At 43.2% G+C, this 23,838-nt stretch overlaps 2 protein-coding genes and 2 pseudogenes across 8 annotated transcripts; 2 read left to right on the forward strand and 2 right to left on the reverse strand.

The window, feature by feature from the left end:
- Positions 1–5,161: 5,161 nt before the first annotated feature.
- On the forward strand, positions 5,162–15,492 carry LOC139536175 (ubiquitin-conjugating enzyme E2 R2-like). Of its 2 annotated transcripts, none has more exons than XM_071336434.1 (6): positions 5,162–5,481; positions 6,462–6,651; positions 8,944–9,030; positions 9,131–9,228; positions 9,948–10,082; positions 12,197–15,492. In XM_071336434.1, the coding sequence occupies exons 2-6, from the start codon at positions 6,475–6,477 to the stop codon at positions 12,486–12,488; spliced, it is 789 nt and encodes a 262-aa protein (XP_071192535.1). In that variant the 5' UTR covers positions 5,162–5,481; positions 6,462–6,474; the 3' UTR covers positions 12,489–15,492. The 2 variants fall into 2 exon arrangements, with proteins under 2 accessions (XP_071192535.1, XP_071192534.1); XM_071336433.1 differs by having other exon boundaries at positions 5,163–5,783.
- Positions 12,939–13,100, forward strand: LOC139536633 (U2 spliceosomal RNA; annotated as a pseudogene).
- A 352-nt stretch (positions 15,493–15,844) lies between the features above and the next one.
- On the reverse strand, positions 15,845–19,172 carry LOC139536174 (endonuclease domain-containing 1 protein-like; annotated as a pseudogene).
- A 147-nt stretch (positions 19,173–19,319) lies between these two features.
- Positions 19,320–23,118, reverse strand: nudt2 (nudix (nucleoside diphosphate linked moiety X)-type motif 2). Of its 6 annotated transcripts, none has more exons than XM_071336435.1 (3): positions 22,930–23,118; positions 20,589–20,718; positions 19,320–20,070 (listed from the first exon to the last, which is right to left on the reverse strand). In XM_071336435.1, exons 2-3 carry the CDS (start codon positions 20,713–20,715, stop codon positions 19,748–19,750), a joined length of 450 nt encoding a protein of 149 aa, XP_071192536.1. In that variant the 5' UTR covers positions 20,716–20,718; positions 22,930–23,118; the 3' UTR covers positions 19,320–19,747. The 6 variants fall into 6 exon arrangements, with proteins under 6 accessions (XP_071192536.1, XP_071192537.1, XP_071192540.1 ...); XM_071336436.1 differs by having other exon boundaries at positions 20,589–20,721; positions 22,930–23,107; XM_071336439.1 differs by lacking the exon at positions 22,930–23,118 and adding an exon at positions 22,780–22,856.
- Between the last annotated feature and the right edge of the window lie 720 nt (positions 23,119–23,838).

Here is a 23,838-nt window from a genome sequence, read left to right on the forward strand (position 1 = left end):
TAACACCAACATAATGAATTCGGGGGTAGCCCAACTCAATCCTGAGTCTCTTGACGAGATGGCTGGGTGTTAGTCTAAGTTCCCTACAATACGACATGCTAATTGAAATGACAATTGAACAGCAGGTAATATCCCAGATTGTGCCTTGAATGAAACTAAGATCAGCCACACACTTATATTCCTTCCAAAGCTTTGATCAAGGATACAATCAGAACTGACATGATCAAATCAATAGTGATGTCATCGTCATCAACAGTCAAATGCAAGTGTACTGTACCACAGTAGCCTTTATGATGCAAAGATCCAGTTTAGGAAAATGCCTCAATACCTAGTGATTGAGAAATCTAGATTATCATAATTTTGGATTGTCTATCCTTCCCATTAATTCGTGTAGCATGCATCAGAGCCATATACAGTGCATTCGTGAAGTATTCAGAACCCTTGACTTTTTACATATTGTTACGTTACAGCCTTATTCTAAAATGTATTACATTGTTTCCCCCTCATCAATCTACACACAATACCCCATAAAGACAAAGCAAAAACAGGTTTTTAGAAATGTTTGCAAATTTATTAAAAATAAAAAACTGAAATTTCACATAGGTATTCAGGCCCTTTACTCAGTACTTTGTTGAAGCACGTTTGGCAGTGATTACATGACGCTACATGCTTGTCACACCTGTATTTGGGGACTTCCTCCCATTCTTCTCTGCAGATCCTCTCAGATCTCTCATCCTCTCAGATCCTCTAGCTGCTGCACAGCTATTTTCAGGTCTCTCCAGAGATGTTTGATCAGGTTCAAGTCCGGGCTCTGGCTGGGCCACTCAAGGACATTCAGAGACTTTTTTCCGAATCCACTCCTGCGTTGTCTTGGCTGGAGCAGGTTTTCATCAAGGATCTCTCTGTACTTTGCTCCGTTCATCTTTCCCTCGATCGTGACTAGTCTCCCTGCTGCTGAAAAACATCCCCACTGCATGATGCTGCCACCACCATGATTCACTGTAGTGATCATGCCAGGTTTCAGACGTGACGCTTGGCATTCAGTCCAAAAACTTCAATCCTGGTTTCATCAGACCAGAGAATCTTGTTTCTCATGGTCTGAGAGTCATGAGGTTCCTTTTGGCAAACTCCAAGCGGGCTGTCATGTGCCTTTTACTGAGGAGTGGCTTCCATCTGGCCACTCTACCATAAAGGTCTGATTGGTGGAGAGCTGCAGAGATGGTTGTCCTTCTGGAAGGTCCTCCCATCCTGTCAGAGTGACCATCGGGTTCTTGGTCACTTCCTTGACCAAGGCCCTTCTCCCCCAATTGCTCAGATTGGTGGGGTAGCCAGCTCTAGGAAGAGTCTTGGAGGTTCTAAACTTTTTCCATTTAAGAATGATGGAGGCAACTGTGTTCTTGAGGACCTTCAATGCTGCAGATATTTTTTGGCACCCTTCCCCAGATCTGAGCCTCAACACAATCCTGTCTCGGAGCTCTACGGACAATTCCTTCGACATTATGGTTTGGTTTTTACTCTGACATGCACTGTCAACTGTGGGACCTTATATAAACAGGTGTGTACCTTTCCAAATCATGTCCAACCAATTGAATATACGACAGGTGGACTCCAATGACGTTGTAGAAACATTTCAAGGATGATCAACGGAAAAAAGGATGCACCTGAGCTCAATTTAGAGTCTCATAGCAAAGGATCTAAATAGTCATGTAAAACTTCAAAAAAACTGTTTTCACTTTGTTATTATGTGGTATTGTTTGTAGATTGATGAGGGAAAAAATAATTTTATACATTTTAGAATAAGGCTGTAAAATAACAAAATGTGGGAAAAGTGAAGGGGTCTGAATACTTTACGAATGTACTTCAGAAAGTGTTCACACCTCTTTACTTTTTCCACATTTTGTTGTGTTACAGCCTGAATTTGAAATAGATTAAATGCTTTTTAAAATGCAATGGCCTACACACAGTACCCCATTGTATCAAAGTTGATTTATGTTTTTTAATAAATTAATTAAACATGAAAAGCTGAAATGTCTTGAGTCAATAAGTATTCAACCCCTTTGTTATGGCGAGCCTAAATATGATCAGGAGTAAAAAGGTGCTTAACAAGTCATATAATAAGTTGCATAATAAGTTGCATGGACTCACTCCGTGTGCATTTATGGTGTTTAACATGATTTTTGAATGATGCCCCCATTCTCATCGATGGGGCTGTGGTTGCATCACTACCATCACTGCCTGGTATGGCAACTGCTTGGCCTCCGACTGTAAGGCACTACAGAGGGTAGTGTGTCCGACCCAGTACATCACTGGGGCCAAGCTTCCTGCCATCCAGGACCTGTATACCAGGCAGTGTCAGAGGAAGGCCCTAAAAATCATCAAAGACTCCAGCCACCCGAGTCATAGACTGTTCTCTCTGCTACCGCACGGCAAGCGGTACCGGAGCGCCAATACTCTCTGTTTATTATCTATGCATAGTCACTTTAACTCTACCTATATGTGTAACAGTATAACTTTAAACCGTCCCCTCGCCCCGACACGGGCGCGAACCAGGGACCTTCTGCACACATCAACAACAGTCACCCACGAAGCATCGTTACCCATCGCTCCACAAAAGCCGCGGCCCTTGCAGAGCAAGGTGCAACACTACTTCTAGGTTTCAGAGCAAGTGACGTAACTGATTGAAACGCTAGTAGCGCGTACCCGCTAAGTAGCTAGCCATTTCACATCCGTTACACTCACCCCCCTTTCAACCTCCTCCTTTTCCGCAGCAACCAGTGATCCGGGTCAACAGCATCAATGTAACAGTATAACTTTACGGCGTCCCCTCGCCCCGACACGGGCGCGAACCAGGGACCCTCTGCACACATCAACAACGGTCGCCCACGAAGCATCGTTACCCATCGCTCCACAAAGGCCACGGCCCTTGCAGAGCAAGGTGCAACACTACTTCTAGGTTTCAGAGCAAGTGACGTAACTGATTGAAACGCTAGTAGCGCGTACCCGCTAACTAGCTAGCCATTTCACATCCGTTACATATGTACATATTACCTCGACTAACCTGTGCCACCACACATTGACCATGTACCGGTACCCCCTGTACAGTTATTTTACTGCTGCTCTTTAAATAAATCTTTATTTTAAAAAAGAAACATTTTACTCATCTATTTTTTATTCAACATGTATTTTTCTTGCATTGTTGCTTGTAAGTAAGCATTTCGCTGTAAGGTCTACTACACCTGTTGTATTTGGCGCATGTGACAAATAACATTTTATTTTATTTGGAAAAAAACACTATTATCTGTAAGGTCCCTCAGGCGAGCTGTGAATTTCAAACACAAACTCAACCACAAACACCAGTAAGGTTTTCCAATGCCTCGCAAAGAAGGGCACCTATTGGTAGATGGGTAAAAATAAACAATAAAGCAGACATTGAATATCCCTTTGAGCATGGTGAAGTTATTAATTACACTTTGGATGGTGTATCAATACACCCAGCCACTACAAAGACACATGTGTCCTTCCTAACTCAGTTGACGGCGAGGATTTCATCATAAGACCAATGGTGACTAAAACCGATACAGAGTTTAATGGCTGTGATAGGGGAAAACTGAGGATGGATGAACAACATTGTAGTTACTCCACAATACTAACCTAATTGACAGAGTGAAAAGAAGGAAGCTTGTACAAAATACGAATATTTCAAAACATGCATCCTGTTTGAAACAAGGCACTGAAGTAATACTGCAAAAATTGTCGTAAAGCAATTAACTTTTTGTCCTGAATACAAAGTGATATGTTTGGGGCAAATCCAATCCAACATATTACTGAGTACCACTCTCCATATTTTCAAGCATAGTGGTAGCTGCATCACGTTATGGGTATGCTTGTAATCGTTAAGGACTGGGGAATTGTTCAGGATAAAAAATAAATGGAATGGAGCTAAGCACAGGAAAAATCCTAGAGGAAAACCTGGTTCAGTCTGCTTTCCACCAGACACTGGGAGATTAATGAACTTTTCAGCAGGACAATAACCTAAAACACAAGGCCAAATCTTCACTGGAGTTACCTACCAAAAAGACAGTGAATGTTCCTGAGTGGCCGAGTTTTGACTTAAATCTACTTGAAAATCTATGGGAAGACCTGAAAATGCTTGTCTAGCAATGATCAACAACCAATTTGACAGAGCTTGAAGAATGTTGAAAATAACAAGGGAAATGTTGCACAATCCAGGTGTGGAAAGCTTTTACAACCTCAGAAAGACTCACAGATGTAATTGCTGCCTAAAGGTGCTTCTACAAAGTATTGACTCAGGGGCGTGAATACTTATGTAAATTCAATATTTCTGTATTTCATTTTCAATAAATTTGCTAACATTTCTACAAACATGTTTTCACGTTGTTGTTATGGGTTATTGTGTGTAGATGGGTAAGGGGAAAAAAACTATTTAATAAATTCTGATTTCAGGCTGTAACAACAAAATGTGTAATGAGTCAAGGGGTATGAATACTTTCTGAAGGGTCTAGCATGCACCATCTCTTGGATTCGATAATGCTCTCTCCGGCACAGCAAAAACAATCACACACGCACCTCTCGTTGATGACAAGACTAGCGTAAGCATTCTAACATGTTCTAGAGTGACTAACTTTTTTTTCCTTTAATGGTATTAGTTTGACAATGAGTAGGCCTACACATACCAATTACCATTGAGGGTTTTATACCCTAGATCAGGGTTTCCCAAACTTGGTCCTGGGGCCCCCTGGGTGCACGTTTTGGTGTTGGCCCAGGCACTACACAGCTGATTCAAATAATCAAAGCTTGATGATGAGTTGGTTATTTGAATCAGCTGTGTAGTGCTAGGGCAAAAACCAAAACGTACACCCAGGGGAGGCCCCCAGGAACAAGTGTGGGTAACCCTGCCCTAGATTAGAATCTGTGCATGGGTTCCAATTCACCATATTTTGATGTCACTATTGACAGTCCATAGTCTCAACTCTATCTGTAAATTATACATGAGGAAAAACTATAAGCCTAAATTACGTTAAATTATGTAAACTGTCATTGCATTACAAAACCTACCAGGCAAGAAAAAAAAAATGCACCTCAGAGGACCGCGCATGTCGGACGTGAGTCTATCTACGCAAGTACGTCGTGGAGAGACAGACACGCGCAATGATAGCCGGAAGCATCGATAGGGTGAAAATAGAAATCGATCAAATTCAGTGTAGTTCGCAAGTGCAAAGCTTCGACGGACTGCATTTTCCACGAAAGTTAGCTCGATAAATTACAGACCTCTCGACGTGGCGGTGGAGGAAATGTTGTGGAGAGAGAAGGCTGTTTCTTTTTTCAAGTTACTTGGTGGGGGTTGAGCTGACGTGTGGAGAAGTTCGAGCTGCCAGAAAAGAGCAGATAAACAAACAAGCAGGGAGTCAGCTGAGCGCCTGCCTGTCCAAACGGGGGCTAACGTTAACCAGGCGAGACTGGGTAAATGTCAGCGAGAACAAGTCGTCGCTAGAGTTTTGGACCCAATAATGGCTAAAATAATGTTCTAACGTTGGTGTTAACCCACACGCCAAGTTCAAAGAGTGGCACAAAGAAGAAAAATACCACGCGAGGACAACATTATTTCACTGTGTTCCTGTCGCCTAGCTTGATAGAACACTGTCAACAACTTGATATGTGCCATTGATTTGACTGTGTATGCTTCAGCAGTTAGCTACAAAAGAAACGTCTTGCTTTATCCCATTGAAACGGTACAATATCGTACAAACGCTGAGTGGATAGAGGTAATTCGTGTGTCATTAACTTGAATCCGTTTGAGTTGTCAAAGGCCTAATCGTTGCAGTCAGCGCCAGGCTTTGCTACACGAATACAGAGCTTGTCCTGCTTTGAGTTCGTAACTAATGATTACATATGATGTTGCCGTTTGCTAGTCTCGTCATTGCCCTCTCTGTACTCAAACGGCATGCAACTTGTCCTTAATAGCCTAACTCATAAATCTTTTCTTAGTTAAACTATTGTTTGTTGATATTACTCATTAGGTCCCGGGAATTTTTCCAGCTTAACCGCCTCCCTTATATACATGTATAATATTGTTACATGCCTATGTATTTATTGTAGCCAGTAAGCCAACAAGGCCCAGTTACTGTGCCGCGTTGATTTGCTTGTCTGAACTAGGAATATTTCTGACTTGCTAACTGGTTGAACGCGGCACGTGTATAACTACAACCACTTAGCAAGTCTGACATTTCCGAGTTTCCTAGTTCCGACTAACACGTGAACTTGGCATTGTTTGATTTGGTTGTGGCATTATTAAAACGTAATTAAATTAGCCAACCCACAAGGAGGAAATTTTGAAATTTGAGTGTTGTACACTTTTTTAAGTTACCTGAACATCCCTTTCTCCTCTCTCCTTTTCCCCTAATTTACCACTCTCCCTCTCTTTATGTGCCGACTGGTGTCAGAAGTGGGATAGCCATGGCCCACCATTCGACGCCCAGCTCCCAGAAGGCCCTGATGATGGAACTCAAGTCCCTGCAGGATCAGCCGGTTGAGGGCTTCCGCATCGGCCTGGTGGAGGAGTCGGACCTTTACAACTGGGAGGTGGCCATCTTTGGCCCCCCTAACACACTGTACGAGGGAGGCTACTTTAAGGTGAGGCAACTGTAGAGGGATGGGGAAGGGAGGGTCATTCATTGGATGCACAACACGTTGTGTAGTATGTTTGTGTGTGTGTGACGTGTTCGGATGTTTCTCCCTCCTTTCTCACTCCCTGTCACTATTTCAGTCTTCCATTCTCCCACTTGCTCCTTTCCTACCTGGCCTCTCACCCCGTTCCAACCCGGCCTCTCACCCCGTTCCTACCTGGCCTCTCACCCCCTTCCTACCCGGCCTCTCACCCCCTTCCTACCCGGCCTCTCACCCCGTTCCTACCCTGCCTCTCACCCCGTTCCTACCCTGCCTCTCACTCCGTTCCTAACCGGCCTCTCACCCCGTTCCTACCCGGCCTCTCACCCCGTTCCTACCCGGCCTCTCACCCCGTTCCTACCCGGCCTCTCACCCCGTTCCTACCCGGCCTCTCACCCCGTTCCTACCCGGCCTCTCACCCCGTTCCTACCCGGCCTCTCACCCCCTTCCTACCCGGCCTCTCACCCCCTTCCTACCCGGCCTCTCAACCCCTTCCTACCCGGCCTCTTTCCCCCCCTTCCTACCCGGCCTCTTTCCCCCCTTCCTACCCGGCCTCTTTCCCCCCTTCCTACCCGGCCTCTTTCCCCCCTTCCTACCCGGCCTCTTTCCCCCCCTTCCTACCCGGCCTCTTTCCCCCCTTCCTACCCGGCCTCTTTCCCCCCCTTCCTACCCGGCCTCTTTCCCCCCCTTCCTACCCGGCCTCTTTCCCCCCCTTCCCACCCGGCCTCTTTCCCCCCCTTCCCACCCGGCCTCTTTCCCCCCCTTCCCACCCGGCCTCTTTCCCCCCTTCCCACCCGGCCTCTTTCCCCCCTTCCCACCCGGCCTCTTTCCCCCCCTTCCCACCCGGCCTCTTTCCCCCCCTTCCCACCCGGCCTCTTTCCCCCCCTTCCCACCCGGCCTCTTTCCCCCCTTCCCACCCGGCCTCTTTCCCCCCCTTCCCTACCCGGCCTCTTTCCCCCCTTCCTACCCGGCCTCTTTCCCCCCCTTCCTACCCGGCCTCTTTCCCCCCCTTCCTACCCGGCCTCTTTCCCCCCTTCCTACCCGGCCTCTTTCCCCCCCTTCCTACCCGGCCTCTTTCCCCCTTGCAGTGTGATCGTTATGCTCCAGACTCCTATTTTTAGCTGTGGATGGATATAAATGGCATCTCAGCATAGAGGTAGAGAGAGAAGGGCATGATGAGGCTCTTCTCCTTTTTCCCTGTATAACTTATTCAGTGTGGCTAGTCCTCCACATTAGCATATCAGTTTGGTGAGAGAGTTCACATCCACCCCAGGGCATGCAAACTCTTCCAAGAAGGCAAAACTGATTGCATTGACATAGATGAAATGATCATTATAACATATTTTGTGAGTGATTTCATGGTCAGGTTGTATACTGGTTGTGTAAATGTTTTTTGGGCAACCACATGTTTTAGTCTGGCTATCGGACCAGATATAAAACTCTTAACAGATAACAAAAATATCCTTTTATATGATGCCTTCTCAACCATAAATCCAGTTTACAATCATTAAATGTCATTATCACATTCCAACCTTTTCTGGATTTGTAGACTAGGTTTTCAGCTAGTGGTTGAGGCAGAGGTATGCCTATAACAAGTAAGCTACTGTTTGCACCTGTTATAGGTGCTCTGTTTAGAATTTAAACATATAGGCGCCGTAGAGGGAACTGATCCAAAAGGGGAGTGTAGTGAAGAGTGTCAAAGGTAAAGTTTACACTGACCTCAACATGTCTGCACAGGGCATGTTTTGAAATGGTGCTAATGCTATCTGGAAGGAGAGCAGTGCTCCCCAAAGGGCTGGGGCTGCTGGACAGAATGTTCTCACACTTCTCTTTGGTTTCATTTTGATAGTGGATTCATTTATATAGTGGATTACACAATGGAGTGAGGCAGTATATTTGTGTCAAATTGAATGGCTATGGTAGCGTGATGATGGCACAGGCCTGGAATTTTGCACATATAACAAGCTCTGTGTGTGATTGGATTTTGCTGAATTGGCACAATTCATATAGACAGGTGAGAGGTAACGATAGAGAAGTACATTTAGTCACACACGTGCATGCACATACTTCTGTACATGTACACATGCAGGCACAAACACACACACACGTGGCACCCAGTAACTCATACACACTAAAATGACCTACAAACCTGGATCATTCTCATGCTGAATTGTATCTAACTGTAATTGTCAGGGTTATTTGGCTGTCAATTCAATTAAATGTTTGAAGCTGATGGCAATTTCCGTGTGTCTCTATCAGTCTCACATCAAGTTCCCCATTGACTACCCCTACTCCCCTCCGACCTTCCGTTTTTTAACAAAGATGTGGCATCCCAACATCTATGAGGTAAGAGTTAAGCCCAGTTAATGTATTCCCAATGTATATGAATTCAAACATATTTGAAGAGTTTTCTCCATCCAGAAGTTGATAGGTCGTGTTCCAACAGAACGGTGACGTGTGTATCTCCATCCTTCACCCTCCCGTCGACGACCCCCAGAGCGGGGAGCTCCCCTCAGAGAGGTGGAACCCCACTCAGAATGTCAGGTACCTCACCTAGCTCCAAACCTGGTTCAACACATATAAATACTTGAGGTTTGCTTAATTTAGCTCAATGGAACAACAGAACCAATGGAATAGTCTTAAAAGTAAAAAGTCCCCCCACCTTGCATGCGGGTCAAGCTATAAAACCAAAGTGTGTTTACATATTTGAAATTATTTATTAGATGTATTTGATGTAGGTTGGTCTAGCTCACTTCATTGGTGCTCCCTGTGTATAGCTCCATTCTTGTGTTTTTGTGTTACTATTTTATTTTTAAACTCTGCAATGGAGAGAGAGCCATTGACTTCAACTTACCGGATACTTGGGGGAGACAAAAATACAATATGGTGTGTCATCATAACTGCTCAAATATGTGTCTAATGTTTAAAATGCAGAGCTTAGGAATAGACACAGTCCCTAACAGCAGTAAAAGTGTCAGACACATGACCCTTCGTGGGACAATTCCTCAACCACCGGGGCAGGTTGAAAGTTCTGAGTGTGTGTTTAACCAACTACCCAGAGGAAGTAGCATCTAATGGAGCAACACTGGGGGATGGTGAGGTAACACTGCTCTCACTGAGGAAGTCAGGTCAGATCAAGGAAATAAAGGCCACATTACTTAGAAGGTAAGCTAGGGTAAACTATACACTATAAGGTAATGTTCAGGTAATGGGTATGTTTTAGAGGACATAAAGTCATATTAGTGACGTGTGTGTGTGTACAGGACCATTTTGCTGAGTGTGATCTCTCTGCTGAATGAGCCCAACACCTTCTCCCCGGCCAACGTGGATGCCTCAGTTATGTTCCGCAAGTGGAGGGACAGTAAGGGCAAGGACAAGGAGTACGCAGAGATTATCAGGTAGGAAGAACATACGCACACTAACCCAACCATTGAGTACCTTTTTCACAACAAACAAGTTGGCTTACCCACACACACTAGGGCTGACCCCATTTAGTATACTGGTCGATTGTTTGGTTGATAGGCTGTTGGTCGACCAATATTTTCTTTTCTTTCATGGTGCACAAGACGCCTGTCTCAGTGGATTAACCCATTGTGGAGGCTGTGGGGATGGCACTGTCCATCACTCTAAGACGTGATATGGAAATTGTATGTGGTTATATAATGTAAAAATGTTGGTGCAACACTAATACATCGAATATTTTATAACAAATGCCCTTTCTCCCGCGTTGGATACGGTCGCTGTTCTGAAACATAATCTTCAGTTCCCTGTAGAATTTGGCGCCTTTCCCTATGTTGCTACGTGCATAATAACAAAGTTAACCATCATATTGGGATTGAGAACAATGCAGCGGAGGCAGCTGCAGCAGCAGAGACAAGGAAACAGCCTTTTCCTCAGCCTAATTGTCTAAGAAAATTGAGGAGAGAGGAAAGAAACCCCAATTTAATTAGGTCTATAATCAATAGCCTGGCTTTATAAATCATCCATATACAGTATGTCTACATAAGTAAGATAGATCCTGCTTCTGTTGCCTGTTTGAGTGTTATTTATTTCATGATTTTTCTTTAACCTTTAACTAGGCAAGTCAGTTAAGTTCAGTTAAGAACACATTCTTATTTACAATGATGGCCTACCAGGGAACAGTGGGTTAACTGCCTTGTTCAGGGGCAGAACCACAGATTTTCACCTTGTCCGCTCGGGGATTCGAGCTTGCAACCCTTCGGTTACTAGTCCAACGTTCTAACCACTAGGCTACCTGCCGCCCCGTTTAATAGCCTACTTATTCCGTGAGCACCAAGCCTCATGCAAAATATCACATAAAGCAATTTCACAGATTCGGCTGTTTTTAATCCTTGCTATGCTGTAATAAAGGCTTTACAAACGGGTGTTACTTATTTATTTGTTTACACTGTTCCAAACAGGCAGAAAAATAATATTGTAATTTAACAGCACCTATTTGTCACACATAATATTCACGCAGGTCTCGCTCCTATACTCTCCTTTTTCTTGATCTCCTTCTTATTGTTATAATTACAATTATTATGATCATCATTATAATAATAAGTAATGTCATTATCAATAGTAGGATTAGAATAGCAGCCTTGTATAACCACCATCGAGCTGTAGGCCTAAGAGCGCATCCTGTTTAGTCTTAATACTGTAACTTACTTAGGCCTATAATTCAAAATATAGGCTACTGTATCGGTGGATCAATTATTAATTTGTTCATGTCATCACACAGCATACGAAACATTCATGTTTTGAAATGCAATCAATCATTTTAGTTTTGAAATTAAATAAATGGAGCTTTGAATAATTAGTATGCTGTAATAAAGGCTATATATATATATAAATACAAATTTCTCTCGTACATTTAGTGTTTTTTTTAAATTTTATTTATTCTGCAAGTCATATAGATATATATATAATATAACTTTTTTCAGTTAAACAAGTAATCAACTAAATGGCTGTAATGATGTTGCCATTTCAGCACGGACAGAGCAATACACACTTGCTGTGCTGTGGTGCCTTTTTGCTGCATTAGGGAGGAGAGCGAGACAACTTGTCAGTCACATAGGCTCTCACTGTGAAACATTTTTTAACACAGTGTGACCATTGGGCTCTTTCTTGAGCCATTTGTGTCTTAATTTACAATTGGCTCATTCATCCCCCTCCTCTCCCCTGTAACTATTCCCCAGGTCGTTGCTGCAAATGAGAACGTGTTCTCAGTCAACTTACCTGGTAAAATAACGGTAAAATAAAAAAATAAAATAAAAAAATTATTTAATCAAACCGTGTGCTTAAAGCATCAGACAAGCTCAGCGCGTATGTAGTTGGTTTTATTCAAACACAGGGTGTGTCGTCTGTCTATATGTTTAAACATTTTGACCAATCGATTGGTCGAAAGCACAGGATGACTCTCGGTTGACCAAGATTTTTTTTTTGCCGGGGACAGCCCTACCATACACACACAGTGGGTGAGACCTTTATGACTTCTCTTCCCCTCCCACAGGAAGCAGGTGGTGTCCACGGTGGCGGAGGCGGAGCGCGACGGTGTCAAGGTACCCACCACGCTGGCAGAGTACTGCGTCCAGACCCGGGTTCCCTCCCAGGACAGCAGCTCAGACCTACTCTACGACGACCTCTATGACGATGACATGGAGGAGGAGGAAGAAGAGGATGAAGAGGAGGAAGATAATGACATGGAGTCAGGAGGAGAGGCAGGTGGGACAAGTGAAGGAGGAGGCGTCTCTACTCGCTGCTATGACGACGACCAGGAGGATTCTGGGAACGAGGACTCTTGATGATGATGGACGCCTTAAATTGACGCCTTACACCCTGCTACGTCCAATCCTAGCCTCTCTTCTGATCCTGTTAAGCTTAGAACATCCCCTAAGATAAACACATGTACGTCGTCTGGTGCATTGATAGTCAAATAATAACTGGACAAATAGGACTCCTCAATTTGAGTGGATTCCAATTAAAGGCGCGTACAACAATGAAAAATATTGAATATCTCAGCGAGTATAATTTGTGTAGTTAAAATTATATTTTTAGCACAGATGGAGTCAAATGTTTTAATTTCTCCTTTTGAAATGTGACTTTAACGCATGCTTTTGGTTTCCTTACTCAATGGTCATATAGTCAAAGCCTGACTCCCTGGTCTGATAGCGTGATAGAAAGAAGATAGTTGTTGAACATAAACACAAACAAACATCCAAACCCCAGGGGAGCTAGTTTGTTGCAAAATGTGCAGATAATCTCCGCCTTTTAGGCTAAGATCAAGTGTAGTATCTGTTCTTGTCAGTTTAGAATCTGAACAAAATTTTAGAACGGGGAGATGGAAAATGGGCTTAATCTGTCTGCTCTACGGAACCACCCGGTATTGCAGTGCCTCTGGTAACGGAGCACACACAAGAAAGATGCTGCTAAATGAAATGTGGTGTTCGTGTTGCTTTACAGCATTGGGTGCGGTTGCTTTTGTTTATGTCCAACAACTGTGCTTTTTGTCATGTCACTAGATGTATTTGCTAGAAGAATGTTCTGGGCTTAAATCTTTAATTTTCAAGACAAACTCACTGAACTTGGTCCCCTCTTGGCCCCTTCATACCATGTTAATCTTTCATTTTGTGTTGTACGTCTGGCTGTCTGGCGCTTTCTCTCAGTCTGGATGGCTGAATCTCGGGTTTTGTCTAGCATGCTGTCTTGCTCTGTCAATGTTTCCTTCTTTCTGTCTTATCACCCTCACTGCTTTGTCAGCCAGCCAGCCTCAGTCGTTCTGTCCGTTTGTGTGTTTGTTCACTCTTAAGGCGATCAACTTTAACCTACAGACACAACACAAACTCTGCCCTGACCGACCCCACCTTCACCCCACACCTCCTGTTTCACCTCTGAACTCTGATCCCTGTAGAACTGGGGGGTGTTCATTAGGTACCAAAATGGACTGAAACAGGGATGGACTACCATCTTCAATTGTCCAGTAAGAAATGCTCATTTTTGTTTTCCGTAGCAAAACGTTATAACTATGAGCCTTTATGGGGTACTGAGAGGATGTGCCGTCTCGGACACAGAACCACCGGAGTGTTACATCCTCCTTCACTCTTTCCATCCTTCCTTTCCCTGCCTCCAAACCTCAGGGCCTCCATAGACTCTCACTGGGAGAGAACCAGGGATGTAGTGGAGGATAAACGCACCTTAACGCCGTCTACGCACCTCTATATGTTGTGAAAAGTGTTGGCACTCATTCAGCGTTTACCCACCTTATGTCTTTACTACTACATCCCTGGAGAGGGCTCACTCAGACTGCTCCTCAGCTTGAGCTTGGTATTGTTTAGATTATTTTTTTCTTTTTTGTGGTTGTGTGTTTACAGAGAGAACTTCAAATCTCCAACAACACTATCGATCCCCATGTCTCCTATCTTTTTCCCCGCCAACCTCCATTCAGGGTTTCCTTCTCTTTATTATTTCTGTGTTGCCCTGTTCTGTTGGCCATGCTTCACAAAACTAAACCAGACCAGGCTCCTTGTCGCGTTCTTGATATGCTTTCTTGGAATTGGCGCAAAGTCCTGGAATTCTATGCGAGCCAGTCAGGTGGTCAAAATGGAAAGTGAAATTGAATAAGTGGTATTCTGTATTTTAATCAACTATTTACACATGCCAAAAGGCATTAGCCATTGTTTATGTTAGTTAGCACATATATAGCTAAAAGAGCACATTTAGTCATCAACAACATGTATCAGCCAGGAAAGTAGATTTTGCTAATTCGTGACTGAGCACATGCTGCATTGGTGATTCAGAGTTACACATGGAGCACAAGTGCATTTTTTGGGTGGAAAAAAATGATGCTTCTTGGAACTCTGCTGCAAATACTTGGGTTGTGTAAGTGAGGTGACATCACAGACAAGTCAACCTATCATTTGTGCTCATTAGGTCTGCAGTTTTCACGTTTCCGTGTGAGTGTGTTTTACCATTACCCCGTTCAATGGAACACAGAACCTGTTACACCTCGCACTCACAAGGAGGTGCTGGCCTGGATTCTATGCCAAGGAAATGTTTCATGACCACTTCCAGTAACGCTACAACCATCAGTCATTTATGGATATGTGTGAAATATGTCCTGTTTTTAACAACTATAAGGGAGAGACTTGACTAATCAGTCTGAGGAAGACTAACAGAATCAAAATGAAAACTTTTCTCCTCCCTTGCTCTGTTGAACTGACGCCCTCACTGGGGATGGCTTCAAGTCAACAAAAATAGTTGACTGATGGATCACAAATGGATTGTTCTTCTCCTCAGCCACTGGACGTTCAGGGATATGATGTCAACTACCGGGGCGAACCATGTCTCAATACTCTTTAAGTGGCTTCCTCTCTTTACCCCGTTTTTCTTCGTGATCACTGATAGGTGAAAGGAATGGATACATTTCCACTAGGAAGGAAGCCATTGAGTATTGAGACCCAGCGTTCTTATTCTCACTGACCTTTGCCTTCTATGTGTTGACGAGGAGCAGGCAGTTGGAACAGCATTTACCTGGTTCTGAATCCTAGGTCAAAATGACACTCGTTTAGAAGGACCACATGCTAGGCTGTCAGGATCTCACTATTGCGAAGTATGTAGTGTTTTGAGGAGCTTTTCCCTCTGTGGCTGAAAATGGTCACGTTTGGACAAACTACTTCACTGTTTCCACAGCCAGTGATATGGACGATGCAGTCCTCCTTTGTTTTGTAGTTTTTCATTTAATTTCCTCTTCCTATTGTGTTGTGAGGATGCAAATGTCACCTATTAAATTTATATTCTAAAAATGTTGAATTGACAATTGTCTAGAATGTCTTCAAATAAGTGTTATCTGTTGTAAATGGTGCTAGTTGGTATTGATCTCATTTGTTTTTTAGAAAGCAGCTGCTGTACTTTGACATACTTTAAGAAATGGGAGAACAAATCATTTTGAAAAGCAGGAAGTTTAACTAGTTTTCGAGTGCATATTTCTTCCTTGAACTATAATATCTGGTCCAACACAATTGTATAGGTGAACGCAGGGGTTCCACTACATGGTAAACACTGATCTGAGATGAACAAGTTGGAACAAGTTAATTAAGATATCCTCATCTTGGAAGTATCCAAACGCCCACGTTTCTCACTGGATTTACCACAAAACTGCACATTCAAAAAATTTAGATTTATTACTTTAATATGATATATTCATAATGTAGTGATACAATTTGTGGCATTTAAAAAATGGCATTGCAATGATAGATCAAGTGAGTCAAAGCATGTTAACTATTCAATCCCAAGAAAACATTTCACTGCTGTTGGTGTATCGGAATATACATTTAGACCCCCCCCCCCCCACAAAAAATATATACACAATAAAAACCAAATTCCTTCCTGCCTAGACAAAGTTGGATGATTGTCTTCTGAATGAGGTTGATCAACTTAACTCAAGCACAGGTCAAATGTGGTCCCCATGCTTACAATGCGCACCACATCACCAGGACCCATAAACAAAGGGCAGGACCTTTGAACCCCAGATCTCCGCAAGAGTGAGCAGTAGTAACAATGCTGGGGGAGGCGGATAGACACTCACAATCTTCAAGGTTTTTAAGTCCCCTGTCTTCAGACATAAAATCTCTCGGACAGTGCTCTGGAAACAGCCGGACACCTCCTGGGTAGAATGAGTTCAGCATGTCATGCAGCTCTGCCAGGGTTTTCGGGGGCAAGTCTTTTTTTGGGGGTTCCTCCCTTTCGTTCAGACTCCAGTGTGCTTCGGCCATCCACTGTCCAGTCTGTCCCACCTTGCTGTTGAAACAACAGTAGGCTGTCCACAGGAGAGATGGGATGTTCACTCTGTTCAGAGTTTAGTTCACAGTGCCATTACTGGGCACCGCTCCGGTCACCACAAAGCCTTTTGTCTTATTGTTATTATCATTGCAGTTATCCAAAAGCCTTTGTCTGACTTTGCACTCCATACGACACCAGCTCCCGCTGTTGGAGGACACTACCTGAGGAACACTGTTGGTCAGGGTGAAGGTGGAAATCTTGGTATCATTGTCTAACGCGTGCAAATTTGGGAACAGGTGACCTCTGTTCACCCCTGTTGTGTTCAGTGAGTTCCTATAGTCCTTGTTCACAGCCTGATGTGTGTAATTTACACATTTTGACTCCAGACTCATTGTCTCGTTTCCCCCTTCAAGCTGAGGTTCTATCATCCATGTTACATTTGGTCTGCCTTTAGTAGCACCAATGAAGGTGTAGGCTGAGAACACAGGGATACGTTTTTTTGTGTCGTAGAGGGTTGCATACCTGTATTTGTTCTTGTACAACTGGCAAATCGGCATGAAGCGGTTCTGGTCCTGGACGTTCCCATCAACCAAAATACCTGAGATATTTGGAGTCGTCTCCTCCATGAAGAATCCCTGACAATCAAACGTCACTGAACCTCTCCACCACATGAGAGATCACAGGAGGGAGGAGAGGGAGAACAGCAGAGAGATGCATTGGCATAAACACCCTCATCATCATCACCTGCATGAAGACTATTCCACTGAGATAAAAGTTCAGATGCTGATACCAGTTTGTAGAGTAGACTAGAGCCGAGTCTTGACTGGCTGCTTTAAATAGGTTTTCAACAGGATCCTTGAGATCGCAAGGCTGGAGGAAGTTTTGATTAATTTGCATCAGGTGAATAAGGGAAAGCCCCATGCGATAAATATTCATCACCAACCTGGTCTCAAAGAATTTTGTATTATTCTGTACGTAAAGCCGAGACACTCCATTTAGTATATGTTATGCTTTGAATGGCGTGTATTAATTTGTGGATCTCCATCACACAATCCTTTTTATGTTACAAATTTGCAAAACGTACAATATGTTACGAATTCTGGCTAGGTGGATAATGTTAGCTAGGCTAAGGGTTTAGGGGAAGGGTTAGCTAAAAGGGTTAGTTAACATGCTAAGTAGTCACAAAGTAGCTACTTAAGTTTTTGCCCCAACCATCTGTATTATGTAACCATACCAAACGTACCATATCATAGTAATTTGAGTTTCCCGGATTTACATTTACTTTGTTACGTCTAATCTATGAGACAGACTGTCTTCACTCCTACCTCATTGCAGTTCCTTGGACGTGGATTTCTGCCATCCTGAGTTAAACATTAACTTTATATGAATAATATTTGTTAGAACAAAACAGTTTGTGTAGTGGATGTGAAACTCACCAGTAGCATGTTGGCTGGAGTAAATCAGTGACCTTTACCATGAGATCTAAAGGCAACTGTTGAGCATAGAGTGACCGGATTATCTCTTGCTCTGTTGCCTAAAATGGTTGGCTTTGATTTACAAGTGGTGTTGTATAGAAGGTTACTAGTTCGATCCCTGTTCGGGCAGCACAAAATGCACTCTTGCATCTGCACAGTTCAGAGTATGTAGCCCTTTCTATGATTATGCAGTCAGGATATTACTTAGTTCTTCACAGAGGGTTGAAGGGTATACTGACCTGACGCTGCATGAACCCTGAAGTGGGATGGGTTGGCAAAAAACTGATTCCTGAGTCGAAATCTAACCCTCACATGGTAATCCGTCAAAGCATTTTTTCTGTAACTAAAATCTTAATTTAAAGCTCAATCAGCAAACAGTCCAAACAAGACCTTTTTTCTACAGTAGTTATTTTTTGTTCACTTGGACATCCTTTCTCCTTTCATTACCCAAAATCACATTCTCTCTCACCTGAGGATCAGATGTTTCTTTGTTTGCCTTGCACTGAAAAGCAGGGAAAAAAACTCTTATTTAAAAATGTGTTCAGGTTTCAATCTTTGGACTTGGATAAAGGGGGAAATTAAGAATTATTTTCTTTCCTGGTTCAATCATTGTTAGGCAACATTAGTTATGTACACATAGCCAGTCCCGGTATCAAGCTTTCCCTCTCCGTTTCCTTCCCTCCCTCCCTCCATTTTAATGCAATTCCTAATGAAAGTTTTATGAGTTGTTAGGCTATGCGATTATGGAAGATGAGTGAAAGTTCTGGTGTAGGAAAAAATCAAATGCCACAATGAGTTTACTGCAACTTTAAAAGGACACACAGTTTAACAGAATTTACTTCAGGTGAATTTAACCATGTCCTTTTGCATTCACGGGAACTTGTTTAGGAAGCCATTGGAACTGGTAGGTCTGAGGACTTGAATTGGGTGAATGCTCTGGGGCTTTTCCTGAATATGTTTACAACAGGGGTGCATGAGTCTCCATTGGATGTTGGGCTGCGCATTTTACCTGAAATATTAATCTAGATTCATTATTGTCAAAAGTACCTCCCATCTGGTTTCTCAAGCATGAAATGAGCCACTGGTTGAATTGTGCCCTGGCTGACCGGAGAATGAATTGGTGCACCTCCTGTGAAATTCAACTTGTTTTTGTCTACCCCTAGTGGTGATGTGTTGCAGGATCACAGTACAGTCGAGATGAGTGTGCAAATCTCAGCAGTACTGAGATTGTCCAATTAACTTTCACATAGTTGTGTATAGATTTGCCCACACATTGTGATCATAAATCAAAATCATATTACTTTATATTTTCCCTAAATATATCAGGAGTAAGGGCGAAAGACCGGTGAGTCAATGCTGAAGTTGCATATTGAAAGGTCCATATTTAAGGGATGGTTTTTAATCTTGTTTAAAGTGCAAGACAAAAAGGTTATTGGTCATTTCACAATGTTAACACATAAAACACTTATTGTGTCTATTGAATGATTTGGCCACTGGTTTCCAAGCACAGGGGTAGTCAATACAGATATTATCCTTTTCTGACCCTTAGTTTGGTGGCAGTTCCTTGGGGATATAAGTATGTGACACAGGGGTTCAATGACTTGCTCAGACCAAATTACCACCATAGAATTAGGAATTATAACTCACTTTAGATTCACACTTTCTGTTCCATTAATTATCAAGGCTGTGCAGTCCCACAGACACTAGTCTCCCGCATCTGTGCCCAATAGCCTGGGGACAAGGTTACAAACACGCTGCTTTTACAGCTTGCTCTTCACAATTCCTAGCACAGCATTGTGTGTACTAGTGTCTTAATGTTTCCCTTGCTCTGTGCCTAGGTGTTGCTGTGCTGCCCTCAGGGTGTCCTGTAGGTCTTTATGCTGGGCCAGGGAGCAGGCCTCCTCCAGCTTGGCCCAGCGGTAGTCCTGGTGCTCCTTCGACAACGTGACGGCCATCTTGGGGTCCCTCAGCTCCGCGAGCCAGTACAGAACCGTCTTGGGCCGCCCTCTCACCTCGTAGCGCAGCTCCTGGAGAAAGCCATCCACCACCTGCAGATGCTCCTCCCCCAGCCCTGTTTCCTCCTGCGTCTCCCTCAGAGCGGTGGTGAGATCATCCTCCCCAGGGTCCACGTGGCCTAGAGACCAGCACAGGGTTGTGTTCATTAGGCACCAAACAAAAGAAAACAGACAAACAGGGAGGGACTTCCTGGTCTTGATCAATCAGAACCTTTTTGTTTTCTGTTGCAAAATGTTTTGCTACAGTGTGCCCTAATGACATAACAAAAGGTATTTGTGTGTTTCATGATTTGGTATGGGACCAAAGATAGTGCAAGCTAGAATAGAGCATGTATTCTACACCTTATTCTGCACATTAGAGAACATGTGTCACAAAACATGACATGGGTCAGATGCCATGAATGGCATGTTGATTTTCATACTCCAGGTCTGTTTTAACAGGCGTAATGTAATGTCATGCTTATACAACTCACAAGGGGACTATTGACAGTAGGCTACACCTCAAGTAAAGTGTTAGCTACTAAAATATGTAGCCTGCTGTCAATAGACCTTTATGACCCTCATAAGAGTGATATTATGCCAGTTATAACAGCCCAAAAGGGTATGAACACTAATATGCCACTGATATGCACCATACCTTTGGGTGGGGTCCAGTGGTGCTTGCCATATGAAGTCTGTAGGAGGAGGTACTCAATGTTGTCAGGGGGAGGTGAAGACTGTGCTAGCCGACGAAACACAATGAATCCACACGCACGCAAGGCCATCACCTGCTGAAGCACAGAAATAGTCATTACCCTCAGTGCATGAGGAAAGCATTAAGACCCCTTCACTTTTTCCTCATTTTTACAGCCTTATTCTAAAATTGATTAAATAGCCCCCCCCCCCCCAATTAATCTACACACAATACCCCATAATGACAAGGAAAACCAGGTTTTTAGAAATGTTTGCAAATGTATTTAAAAAAAAACATATTTTCAGACCCTTTACTCAGTACTTTGTTGAAGCACCGATTACAGCCTCGAGTCTTCTTGGGTATGATGCTACAAGCTTTGGCACATCTGTAGTTGGGGAGTTTCTCCCATTTTTCTCTGCAGATCCTCTCAAACTCTGTCAGGTTGGATGGGGAGCGTCGCTGCACAGCTATTTCAGGTCTCTCCAGGGATGTTCGATCAAGTTCAAGTCCGGGCTCTGGCTTGGCCATTCAAGGACATTCCGAGACTTGGCCCGAAGCCGCTCCTACATTGTCTTGGCTGTGTGCTTTGGGTCGTTGTCCTGTTGGAAGGAGAACCTTCACCACAGTCTGAGGTCCTGAACACTCTGGAACAGGTTTTCATCAAGGACCTCTCTGTACTTTGCTCCGTTCATCTTTCCCTCGATCCTGACTAGTCTCCCAGTCCCTGCCACTGAAAAACATCCCCACAGCATGATGCTACCACCACCATGCTTCACCGTGGGGATTGTATTGGGCAGGTGACGAGCAGTGCCTGGTTTCCTCCAGATGTGATGCTTGGCATTCAGGCCAAAGAGTTCAATATTGGTTTTGTCAGAGCAGAGAATCTTGTTTCTCATGGTCTGAGTCCTTTCGGTGCCTGTTGGCAAACTCCAAGCGGGCAGTCATGTGCTTTTTACTGAGGCGTGGCTTCTGTCTGGCCACACTACCATAAAGGCCTGATTGGTGAAGTGCTGCAGAGATGGTTGTCCTTCTGGAAGGTTCTCCCATCTCCACAGAGAAACTCTGGAGCTCTGTCAGAGTGACCATCGGGTTCTTGGTCACCTCCTGACCAAGGCCCTTCTCCCCTGATTGCTCAGTTTGGCCAGGCGGCCAGCTCTCGGAAGAGTCTTGGTGGTTCCAAACTTCTTCCATTTAAGAATGATGGAAGCCACTGCAGACATTTTTTTTGGTACCCTACCCCAGATCTGTGCCTCGACACAATCCTGTCTCAGTGCTCTACGGACAATTCCATCGACCTCATGGCTTGGTTTTCACTCTGACATGCACTGTCAACTGTGGGACCTTATATAGACAGGTGTGTGCCTTGCCACAGGTGGACTACAATCAAGTTGTACAAACATCAAAGATGATCAATGGAAACAGGATGCACCTGAGCTCAATTTCGAGTCTCATAGCAAAGGGTCTGAATACTTATGTAAATAAGGTATTTATTTGTTATTTTTAATACATTTACTAAAATTTCTAAAAACCTGTTATTATTGGATATTGTGTGTAGATTGATGAGGAAAAACAATAATTAAATCCATTTTAGAATATGGCTGTAACGTAACAAAATGAGGAGAAAGTGAAGGGGTCTGAATACTTCCGAATGCACTGTACATTCACAAATGCATTTATGATCACTCAAACATTAACTCCATGATGACTTACTTCATGACACTCCAATGATTATGTTATTTAACAATTAGGGTAGGCTGTACTAGGCCTAGTAGAGCACACATTGATTTGAAATACTATGTTGTTGAATCATTGGCTACTGAAACTAGCCTATGAGTTCGTGGTTACTGTACATACAGTAGCCTCTCTAAAATGCAGCAAGCTATATAACTACATTTACAGGATTTTAGCAATGCCCCCAAATAAACATAGACAATGCAAGACAATAATTCAACATCGTCTCGCCATAACCGTAAACGGTTAACACTGAATGCGGTAAACCAGCGTTAGCATTACATATTCTCTTGAAAAAATTGTCGCTGGGAAAAATTGAATTTTGTCCATTGCTCGCTAGCTTGGTCTCACACTAGTCTACCATGTTTCTGAAATAAGTTATATCATTCACTACACTAATTTACTGTGAAATTACTCAAGTTACATCAGAAATACTTGTAAGGAGCGCGGGTGTTGATAAACATTTCTTGATTTCAGACACTCTTGAACGTAGCTTTCCTCATTCTAATTTCGCGTTCCCATTGGCTGAATAGTTCGTGCTATTCCTGGGACGCCCCTACCTCTAAACCCTTACCTTAACCAAATTAAATCGGAACTTCAATGGGGGCAGGGATGTCCCAACTCGAGGATAGCGTGAAAGTAGGCTGAATGTCCAGAGATACTTTTGAGGAAATGGGAAACTGCATTGGATTACTATTAACGCACATTGTGCACGTTGCCCATGCGTCGTCAATGGGCCGCGCGTTGCATTTTGGGTGATTTGGGGACAAGGGGAGCATTCCTTCAAGGCGTGAATGGTAGTCCTTTGGGCGCTAGCTCAAAAACCAAACATTAGCATTCATTTTGTGAACAAGAAGTACAACATTACAAATATTATCAGAGATGTGAAATAATTAACTTTTTCGCTGTAATATCGTATATCTTTGGAATCGTGATATTACGTATTTTCGAGGAAAAGGGCATGTTATCATTGCGTTGGATAAAAAATAATAAATAAACTTAATTAATTAAAAACAACAAAAATGACAGCGCATATCTCAAAGGCTTAACATAGATAACATTGTGATAGTTAAGATGTTATTTGTATTATGAAATCTTTAGCAGGCTCTCACGGAATTCATGCAATGACTGATAACAATTAATCAATTTACTAAATAATACTGATAACATTTGATGTATTCAAAAAATGGTTTTACATCAAACATTCTAGTCTGTCTGTGCGAATATCCACCTTGTGTTAGAGATTTTAAAAAACAACGTGCCCACTCGGGAGAGTGAGATGGGTAGATATGACCAACTGAAATGGGCCGGTGGGACAAGATAAGGAAATGGTACCTTCTTATTAGACCAGGCCACTGGGTGCATCTAAAATGAGTTCATTACAACTTCAGTAAGAGAGGAGAACAAGCTGCTACCAAGGTAGAAAGAAAACACTATATGACATAATTAAAAAAATTGAAATGTGTTTTTACTTTATTAAAAA

This window comes from Salvelinus alpinus, chromosome 12, assembly GCF_045679555.1.
Source record: "Salvelinus alpinus chromosome 12, SLU_Salpinus.1, whole genome shotgun sequence".
Taxonomy (NCBI): Eukaryota; Metazoa; Chordata; class Actinopteri; order Salmoniformes; family Salmonidae; genus Salvelinus; species Salvelinus alpinus.

Excerpts from the sequence above, each read along its gene's own strand:
- LOC139536175 (XM_071336434.1), top strand. The coding sequence starts at position 6,475 with ATGGCCCACCATTCGACGCCCAGCTCCCAGAAGGCCCTGATGATGGAA. Across the intron at positions 6,652-8,943 it reads ACGAGGGAGGCTACTTTAAG|TCTCACATCAAGTTCCCCAT; the intron begins GTGAGGCAACTG and ends TGTCTCTATCAG. Across the intron at positions 9,031-9,130 it reads GGCATCCCAACATCTATGAG|AACGGTGACGTGTGTATCTC; the intron begins GTAAGAGTTAAG and ends GTGTTCCAACAG.
- nudt2 (XM_071336435.1), bottom strand. The coding sequence starts at position 20,715 with ATGGCCTTGCGTGCGTGTGGATTCATTGTGTTTCGTCGGCTAGCACAG. Across the intron at positions 20,071-20,588 it reads CCACTGGACCCCACCCAAAG|GCCACGTGGACCCTGGGGAG; the intron begins GTATGGTGCATA and ends GCTGGTCTCTAG.